The sequence below is a fragment of the Apium graveolens genome, chromosome 11, assembly GCF_009905375.1.
Source record: "Apium graveolens cultivar Ventura chromosome 11, ASM990537v1, whole genome shotgun sequence".
In the NCBI taxonomy this organism is placed as follows: Eukaryota; Viridiplantae; Streptophyta; class Magnoliopsida; order Apiales; family Apiaceae; genus Apium; species Apium graveolens.
In genome coordinates this window covers 161,787,278-161,797,552 of record NC_133657.1, presented here as the reverse complement: position 1 = coordinate 161,797,552, position 10,275 = coordinate 161,787,278, and the positions used below count along the sequence as shown (strand labels likewise).

The following is a 10,275-nucleotide window of genomic DNA, read 5'->3' as shown; positions in this document are numbered from 1 at the left end:
AATTACATTAGAGTACACATATGATAGGAGTACTTCTTGGTTATAACAAAATAGGTGTTTATAGAATGGTCAAGTCAATAAAGTGACATTGTGTATAGTTGAATCTCTTGCTAATAATATTTTTATAAAGGAATCCAATGCAAAAGTGGAAGGAAACTGGACAAAAGTAGTAAAACTGTAATACTATTTGGTTTAGCATCTCCATTCAGGGATTTAACAGAAAACCAAATGACAAATAAATTGTACAGATAGTAAATTCATAATTTCTTATAATACAAATAAGGAAACATATAGCAAATTTACTTTTCAAATATAACTGGTACATTATAAAAAATTTCTTTAAAAACTACATTTTTGGTTATATTAGTAGCATCCCCGTTCTTGGAATCAATGAAAACCTTCAGACCGGAAGGAGAAGTAACACGACTAATTGCAACATAGAGTTGGCCGTGAGTAAACACAGAATTAGGCAAGTACAAACCAACCCTCTTTGGAGATTGCCCTTGAGCTTTGTTGATCGTCATGGAATAACAGACTTGAAGAGGCATCTGCTTACGGATTAGCTTGAAAGGGAGCTTTGTGTCTGATGGACATAGTTTCATTCGAGGAATAAAATGCTTACTGCACACAAATGCCCCACATATAACTTCACACTCAACACAATGCTTTAGACATCGAGTGATCATCATGCGTGTGCCGTTACAAAGGCCAAGAGTTTGGTTAAGATTTCGCACAAGCATTACAGCTACACCTTCCTTTAACTTTAGCTCATGCGGGGGCATTCCTGGAATAGTGATGGAGTTTAAATATTCAGGCGAAAAAGCAAAACTCAGCTCTAAAGCAGTCCTTCCGAAATCCTCTGCTCTATCTACACAGTAATACGTATATTCATCACCTGGTATGTTTTCAATAATTACATAGTTGAGATGATTAATAATTTGGTTAGTTGGAGTTAGAATCGCTCGCTCACTTAAGTACTGTGGAGACCTGTATTGCAAAAGAAACTGGGGATAGGTCCACTTGATCATATTTTCAATTGAATTATGTGTTTCAGGATCACAGAAGTCAATAGGAATTTTAGTATCGTCCTCTTCTTTAAAACTGCTGAATTTAGAGGAGGGTGAATGGGTCCCATTACCAATATTTAATACCCACTCCGTAAACAATTTCAAACAGTGCAACTCCTCATCATTTGTAGCTTGATTTAGCCTCATGTTACGATATAGAGTCATGATCTTACAATTAACCCAAAGCTGTGATCTGGTTATAGATGCAGACACAACATCTCCACGGGAACCCATAGTTATTACAGGAAGAATCTGTCTAAAATCACCTCCAAGAACCACAGTAATGCCTCCAAACGAAAGATGGTATTTTGATGGATCTACCACTTTCATTATATCACGTAAGGAGCGGTCAAGACATTCAAAGGCATAGCGATGTTGCATGGGTCTTCGTCCCAGATTATCGGACTTGTGTTTTTATAAGTTCAGCGATATCTGAATCGTGACGAATTGCACAAGAAAAGCAATCATCTAACACAATCGGAATTTTGAATCGTGAGTGCGCTGTTCGGCCACCGTGAATTAGAGTGGCAGCTATTCCAGAAGAAGCAACTGGAAGAACTATCAAGCCTTCAGAACGTAACTTGTAAATAATAGTCTTCCACACATAGGTTTTTCCGCAGCCCCCCACTACCATAAATAAAGTATAAACCACCCAACTTATTATGCACAGAGTTGTATACCTCATTGAAAATTGCAAGTTGTTCCGGATTGCAGTTAACAATTAGCTTGTTAAACTCCCTCTCCATATCAGTAAGGTTATAACTGGTTTCATCAATTACCAAGTTATTTAAGCCACTATGTAGATAACTGGCTGGCGGTTGAGGCAACTGTGAGTAGTGTTTGATTGACTTACCAATGGACTTTAACAACTTATCAATCTCTACATAATATTTTTAAATCATTAGAGAGGAAAATGCAAGTTTTAAAAACTATGTAATTATAAAGTGTAGAACACAGCCTTTCAATAGTATAAAGTGGTACCTGCAAGGGCAAAAAACTGTTGTTGTTTTTCAGAAAATATTGTACTTGGATCATTGCTATTGCTGCGCCTACTGAGCATAATATCGTCAATCATGTTCCTTCAATGACTGTCCCACAGATTTCTCAAATCAGAAACCTGACAATTGACAATAATATGTACAAAAAGGTGACGTATCTGTTCAAGAAAGCCACCAACGGAACCTTCACTAATTACAGAATGCCACTCATTGTCATCATCCAGTAAACCTAAGGCCTTACACGCATTTTGAAAGGTTCGGTAATGAATACCATGAACAGTCTTTAGAGATTCAAAAGAGGTGGAACCACGAACATTAGAAAGCAATAGACGTAGGTACCACAACTCCCCAGCATTGTGATGTGTGTATAGCAGCCTACCAATCTGTTGGCCCTTTTTCCGCTTTGACCAAACACGATCAATCTCATTCCAGACTTAAAATTGTGGAATTTGGTCATACATATATTTGTGGGCTTCATGATCACAGCGGTTTAGTTTAAAAAATGCTTCCAACTGACTTAGCTTGTGCTGCTCACGACGAACAACTCTGTCAAGGTCTTCATTTTCATTGAAAGTGCAACTTCTCTCTCCTGGCAAATAAAATGATAAACGTAACACGGAAATGGAGCGAAAATGAATTGAAAAAGAGAAAATTCTATACGCAGCCTCAGATGCACATATGTACCGCCCATCAAAATATGCATTAATCTCGTGTACATGAGCATCCACTTTGCTTTTATTCTGATTTGTCTGAGTTAAAATTTCGATAGTTGCACGGTCATGACCCTTCATACAATACTTGAATAAGTATTTTAAACTACGGGCATGAAAACATATTTCAACATTCATGTGGCATTGGTATTTACTAGAAGATCTCGGTTGTACGACACGACCCAACGTTTATCAAGTTCACATCTTCCTTTGAGAACCGTTACTCCTGTATTACGTCTTTTGTAAATGGGGAAACCGGACTGATCAAAATACGTCTCTCTGCAGTACCTATTAAATTTGATAGCAATTTTTAAACTTTAGACAGTATTAAAATTCAATAAAAAAAGGAGGAAAAGCATACTTCTTCAAAAAATGCTTTGCACAGACACCGTTATTCATGCATGGAGATTTAGTGTTCTGCAGTCCACAGGGTCCGTGAATCATCAACGACTTCACAGCTTCATAAACAAGAGGATCTGTGATAGGATCAAGAATCTCGACACTAACAAAATTGTCAACGTCTCTAGTCAGCTTTCTCTTTGACTCCGAATCAAGCCATATCAACATGTGAACATGTGGGAGTCCCCGTTTCTGGAATTCTACAACATACATGACTGCAAAATATTTAGAGAAAAAAATTATTTATAATCCTGGTAAAAACTATGAGGAAAAACAGAAAAAATAATTTATTCAAATGCAATCATTTCGTACCTCTCAAATATGTGCCAAAGCAGTTTTTCTTCTTAATATCTTCTAATAATTGTTCAAGTTTGAGGTGGAAAACTCGGGCAATTATATCAGGAGAATCTCTGGGATTGCATCCTGGAATAACTTCCATCATTTGTTGAATCTCATCCCAAAGGGGGTTGCACATCATAGTCGAAAATATGTCGGTGTGCCCAACAACACGGCAAACTGCAAGAGCATCTTGGAAATTCTGTTGCATATAGCGTTTAGAACCGAGAAAATTTGCAGGCAGTATGAAACCTTTACCTACATTTGACGAATCTGTTTGACCATTGAGCGCTTTCTTTGCAAGTGAGTTGTATAAATCACATCTAAGAGTTTTTTGGTGAGAATGTAGCCACCACAGACGGGACTGTTCGACGCATGAAAATGCATCTACTACATACTGCTGGTACAGCCTTCCGCCCAACGGTACGTGCAAACCTAAATATTGAATAAACTTGTTAGAGACAATTTAGAAAGTATGCTAAACATGTAATAAAAAAAGTCAATATTAAAAAAGGGAGTACAAATCATCAAACTTTACCTTCATTACGGCGGACTTGGAACCTATAGGCATAATATTCCTTCATCGTAATTCTTTTACGCTTCTTCTTGTTCTGATTCTCGGAGTCTATATAAGGTATTTCATCATGGTAGCCGTCCTCACCAAGAGGAAACAGAAGGAGGTACTGCAATGCCATGAGTGAAGGATGAATGCTGAAGATTCTTTCAAGTACTTTATCAGACTTCTCCATCACTATATCACGCTTATTCACATCTACCTTCTTCTCAACAATTGTATCTGTATCACCAATTATTGTGTCAATATCGCCAACTATTACATATGATACCTCGTCTGAGGGTCCTAAAAAATTTTCACGCCCACTCTCAGAACGACATACCTTTAACTTTATTTTGAGATCTCTTACAGGATTTTCTTTGAATCGATCCCGAGCCATTCTGAATTTCTTCACCAATTGGTTCGTTTCATCTAACATTTTGACCAAACCTTCAATGATTTCAACATCAAGAGCATCTCCATCATCAACTTTAATCGATTTTATACGGTTCTGAATTTCGTGCTCAGTGTCATAAATGTAGAGCTGACAAAATTTGGATCGGTTCCTTCGTTGGGTATAAGTGTGCCAAACACGTGATGGTTTTGTCCATTGAGACGATAAACATATGGAGCTCTTCCGCAGTTAATATAATAATCAATCTTACCACCTATCGAAGTAAACGCAAACATAGCATTGTACATCCTAATGCATCTTTTGAAATAATTACTTATCGCATGATCAGTATATAATTTTAGAAGATAAGATGGAGTTGGTGGTGTTGGTGGAAGTTTTATCTAACCTTGACAGCAACATAAACTAAACTTAGGAGTACCATTTTTAACATTTTTGTTGGTTCTCTCTTCTTTCCACATAACAGCATCACATTTACGACAAAACTCGGTAGGAGGACCTAACGAATAATAACCGGTTGAGCCTGCAGTGGTAAAATTTTGTCTACAATGTTCAGTAAAACTTTAAAACATTATTTCACATCACAAAATTGTCAGTATAAACTTACAGAGCATTAGGTACCTGGTTCAGATTCACTGATATGATTGAATGCATGGTCAATGTCAGGATTGATGTAATCTGTTACAAAAATAGAAAACAAAAAATAAAAGATTAACATTTTCATAATTATCTACATTGAATAAAGAAGAGTGTTAATGGGTATTACCATCATCCCAAAACAAATCACCCTCTTCTGCTTGTAATTCTGGAATTACGGAATGCTCTACAAACAACATAATCTTGATTCTAAATACTTAACAACATTTAACATGGGATTACATCCGCTTATTGAAATTACTGTAACGTGAACTCCAGCAATTTACAGTAACATAATAAATAACCTAAAAATCAATGTTACTTTAATGTGATGAATAATACAGAAACCTGTAGATTCAAAATCAATGTTGCCATTATTCTCATCAAACAGACGCGTAGACGGGATATCAACACCAGGAGTACGACTTATTTTCCTAAATTTAGTATTTTTAGAATTCGACCCCCTAGAGAAAGCGCCTGCAAGTAGGATAAATATTTTACAAATGGTAATCAATTTAGTAGGTGAATTACAAATCGCATTGCAATATAAATTCCCAAAAAAATAGTGATACCTGGCTGAAAATTATTCAAACTATTTATGTTTGAAATGTTGGAGAAAGGGATTGTTCAACCAAGTGGTGATTCAGAGTTGGGTTTCCTTCTTGTCTCCCCGTTCAACGTAGATTTGGAACAACTACCAGCGGTGCCTAGAAAACAATTATAAAATTATAAATATTATTCATATAGGTGGTATTAATGCTATGAGTAAGTTTTACACAACATACAAATTAGAATACAACAATAGAATTTTTTTAAAAAAATATAACATTTTTACCTCGATCATGAGAAAGAGGTGCTCTTCGAGGATTTTCATGACCATTCTGTGAACAACCTGATTCGGAAAAAATAGTACGTAGTGGACTGGTGCGAATATTTGAAGGAGTACCTCTTTCACGAACCACATGTGCAAATCCTGGTGGGTGATTCTGAGTTGCACTATCGGAGCCAGCGGTATAAAAAGGACTTACATGACTATTATGTAGAGCACTCTTTGACTTTTTTCGCAACTGAACTTGTATCTTTTAAGATTGAAAAAGATTTTCATACAGTTGTTTGATATTTAATAACAGAATGAAGTACATGTATTACAGAACATAGATTTTACATTTAAATACCTGATGGCGGGTGATAATCACATATTTTTGTATAATTTCATACCTATTTATTGCTTGCTTTCATATTTTAAATAGATTAATTTGTTGCATTCTCATCATTTTGTAGATATTTGGAAAAATGAGAAATGTGAAGAAAAAAAGGAGAAAAGAGCAAAAATGGAAGAAATATAATGTCACCAAGCAACTTGAAGAAAAAGCCAAAAAAAAAGAGTTTGTGGAAATCAAAGGTCAAGATCAACAAAACACACCTCGATTAATTCATAAGGACCACCGTTGTATAACCATTCATCAACAGAAGTCGCTTCCCAGATTGGATAAAAGTGTAAACCTATAGCTGCAGAAGTCGGAATAATGGCACCGGAAATAATATTGTTGCCATAAAGTAGAGATCCGGAAACAGGTTCACGAATACCATCAATATCTACTGGAGGAGCAGCAATGAAGGCGATAATAAATACAGAAGTTGCGACCAAGATTCACGCAACTCTACCCTACAACCTACTTTTTAGCTATAAATACCCCCCTTCCCCCATTCACTCATCACCTTAGTTTTATCTTAGTTTATCCCAAAATTTAGTAGTAGTCTCTCTTTTAATTTCTAGATCTAGTTTTCATTTGCTATCTAGTAGTTTTCAATTATTGTAAACACTCTTTTCAATTAATGTTATTTAAGCCTTTTTATTAAATCTTCTCTTATACTATTATGTCTTGTTATTTTTATTTTGGATTATGATATCTTTTAAATTACCACAAGTTTTATATTTGGGGATTTGAAAGGAGCCCTTTAAATTTAGAAGTAGTAATTGACTCGTTTGTTGGTAGTTGGATTTATCCGGGGAGTATAAGTTTTTCGGTGAAAAAATAATTTTCCGGTGAGGCCCACATTTTCCGGCACTGTTGTTATATTTTTCCGACGAAAGCTCTACTTCAGCTCAAAAATCATTTGTGTTCGGGGTTTAGCTCTCTCCTTAAGTAGTTTATTTAAAATTAATCGTTTCACAGTTCTTGCTCAATTTATTATTCTGGGAGCAATTCTATTTTTCTGCCGACATTTCTTTCTCTGTATTGTCCCTTTAGTATAGTGCTAGTTGCTTGGTTTGTTTTATTATTTGCCCATTTGTTGTTTTTAGATCATTTATATGTTTATTTCAGGCCCAATTTACTTTTCCATTAAATCCCATTTTCCAAGTAATTAGTTTATGAAACTTGAAGTCCAAAATGATGATGGCTCAACAAAACAAAACTCCCGGCCTATTTTTACTTGTAGTATTTTGTTTTCATTTTTAATGCTCTCTCATTTTAGTTATTTAATTAATGTCGTTGAGTTAATTTCGTCCACTAAACATGCTTTAGTTTAGAATACTCCCATAGTTTAATTTAATGATAGGGTATTGATATTAATTTGTATTAATTAAACTTGTCATTAATGGTAACCTAGTTTTAGTAGTATTAATTAGTGTTAATTAATTAATAGCTAGTAGTACTAGTTGCGTAGTTATAAGTCTAGATATAATTAGCTCACTTTTTAATTGCTGGCCCATTTTCTTTAAAAAAAAATCCGGGCCCAAAGTCCTTTAATATGGTAACTATTAAATTCAATTAAAGGACTCTAGCACACTTCCATTTTGTAGCATATTTCTATTTATTTGGTCCATTTCCTTGTCCATTTGTTGTTTCAGTTCTATGTAATCATTTTACTTACTAGTAGTCCATTTACATCTCCTTTTTTTATTTTTTTTGAAATGCTAGCAGTTGGTTTCGTAATTAAATCAAATTGCTATTAGATTTTGTTAATTATATGAGTCATACTTAATATTTTATTTCTGGTAAAATTAGTATATTTTTGTTACAAATATTTGAAAGTCGGCTCTCTTCGAAATTAAAATTGGTCTAATTCGCCTAAATTAAAAAATAAGTTGTTGCGAAATAATTTAGTTTCTGCGGAACGAATCTTTAACTATTAAAACGAAAATTGTGCGCTTGCAATTAATAATGTATATTTTTGGCACATCAAGTTTTTAGCGCCGCTGCCGGGGACTATAATTATTTTTTTGCGCCTTAATTTTTAATTTTTCGAATTAGTTTTACTTGCTCTCTTTTCTTAATTTTTTTAGGAAATTGAAGATTTGGAAAACTCTTTGGAACTCCGAAAATTGCCAAGGCTCGAAGAAATTTTTGGAAGCTTGCTTGGGTAACCCGTATCTCTCTCTTTTCGTATTTTTCACTAGTTAAAAAAATCACAAAAAAATGAAATTAAAAAAAATAGTTAGTTAAATACATAATTGTTGCATCATGCATTTGTTCACCTAGGAGCACATCATCTTAGATTTTATTTTCTTATTTTTAATTTTTCGTACCTTATAAATTGTGGTGATTGTTGGAGGACCCAAGATACGTTAAATTTCTTCTTTTCTTTAGTTAGGACACGTAGTTTAGAGCATCCATAACTATATATCGCTTTTATATCTCGTTGTTAGTTGCATCATTTAAATAAACTTTAAGGGCAAAACCACACCACAAGATAAGGGGAGGGATTTCATCACTCTTTCCTTGACCCACAACCATTAAATACATCATTTTGCATACCATAGCCTTTTGAATAAAATTAAGTAGACATTAGCCCCTAGGACTTCGCGCTCAACTAGGAAGAAAACCTTAAACAATCAAATCTCTAAGTATTCATTCTTTGGTGTCTAGACTAGCGAAACTTACCTGGCCATTTAGATTGGTGACTAGGCTGGTGTTTAGCCTCTTGGCAATGCTTGCACCTACCTGACCAATCAGAAAGAGTACTTTTAGTTTTGTGAATTTTAGTAATATATTTTTGTTAGGAGCAAGTCTACAGTTTTTTAGGGAACCATAGATTTAGATTTTTTTTTTCGATTTATCACCCTTTCTTTTGTGTGTTTTAAATTCTTGCACTTATTTGCTACTTGATTCCTATCCTGTTTATGCGTACTACGTTGATTATAGATAATTCCTCTAGGTTAGTGAGACCAATTGAGCGTACTTCCTCATCGGAATCCGAACCCGTAGAAATTCTTGAACCTGTAGTAAACATGGCAGTTTCTCTTAAGGATCGTTGTTACCCCACCCGTTCGGCCCAACCTTCTTGTATTACTCTTCCACCCGCTAATGGTAATAATTTTGAAATTAAAGGTCATCATATTAGCATGTTACCTAAATTTATCGGGAGTGAAGGTGAGGATCAGTATCTTTTTATTCATGAATTCGAGGAGGTTTGTGCGTTAAAAAAACTCCAGCAATTGACCGAGGACTCCATTAGGCTTAGACTAATCAATTTTGCTCTTAAAAAAAATGCTAAAAAATGGTTAGATAGTTCTACAACCGTGTTGTTAGAGTCTATTTGCCAAGGTAAATTCATGGAAAAAGATGAGGATCAGGGTTGGGAGTTTTTCGAGGAACTAGCGGAAAAGACCATGTTGTGGGAGTCTACTAGGGAGCCCGACAAGCAAAATGAAACACTCGGTTCATTAGCTAATAAAGGCTTACATTTATTTGGTAATTCTATAGCAACCGAAACTAAGTTAGCTACTCTCACTAGAAGGCTAGAAGCTTTAGAAACCACTAGTGCCCCCTCACAAGTGTCTATGTGTGCAAACTATAATTCTTCTAATAATAGGGTTCCGACTTATCATGAGGTTGAAAAAGTCAATGTGATATTTCAACCAACCTCTAGGAATGACCCTTTTGCACCCACTTACAATCCCGGGTGGAAGAATCACCCGAATTTCTCATGGACCCAAGATCAAACTTGTCAATCTCCGCAACCTACTTTTCAAAGGCCCAATCCTAACTCTTACCCTAGTTCTAGTCAAAGTCCTTATCCAAACCAATTCAAGCACCCTTGAATCCTCCTGGTATTCATGATTCGGATAAGAGACTTAATTCCTTAGAAAAGAGTATTGAGGCTTTGCTTAAGTCTCAAACTAATTTGACTCAATCTCAACAAGCCTTCATAAAAAACA

The 10,275-nt window shown here is 35.1% G+C and overlaps 2 protein-coding genes across 2 annotated transcripts; both read right to left on the bottom strand.

Annotated features, from left to right (window-relative positions):
• Positions 1-1,464: 1,464 nt before the first annotated feature.
• On the bottom strand, positions 1,465-2,142 carry LOC141696064 (uncharacterized). The gene is made up of 3 exons (XM_074500252.1): positions 2,049-2,142; positions 1,748-1,947; positions 1,465-1,647 (listed from the first exon to the last, which is right to left on the bottom strand). The coding sequence occupies exons 1-3, from the start codon at positions 2,140-2,142 to the stop codon at positions 1,465-1,467; spliced, it is 477 nt and encodes a 158-aa protein (XP_074356353.1).
• A 6-nt stretch (positions 2,143-2,148) lies between these two features.
• LOC141696063 (uncharacterized) lies at positions 2,149-9,347 on the bottom strand. Its single transcript, XM_074500251.1, has 15 exons — positions 9,297-9,347; positions 8,999-9,058; positions 5,947-6,190; positions 5,744-5,818; positions 5,460-5,588; positions 5,242-5,298; positions 5,097-5,153; positions 4,864-4,998; positions 4,658-4,731; positions 4,049-4,574; positions 3,487-3,945; positions 3,137-3,389; positions 2,994-3,063; positions 2,583-2,850; positions 2,149-2,498 (listed from the first exon to the last, which is right to left on the bottom strand). The coding sequence occupies exons 1-15, from the start codon at positions 9,345-9,347 to the stop codon at positions 2,149-2,151; spliced, it is 2,808 nt and encodes a 935-aa protein (XP_074356352.1).
• Between the last annotated feature and the right edge of the window lie 928 nt (positions 9,348-10,275).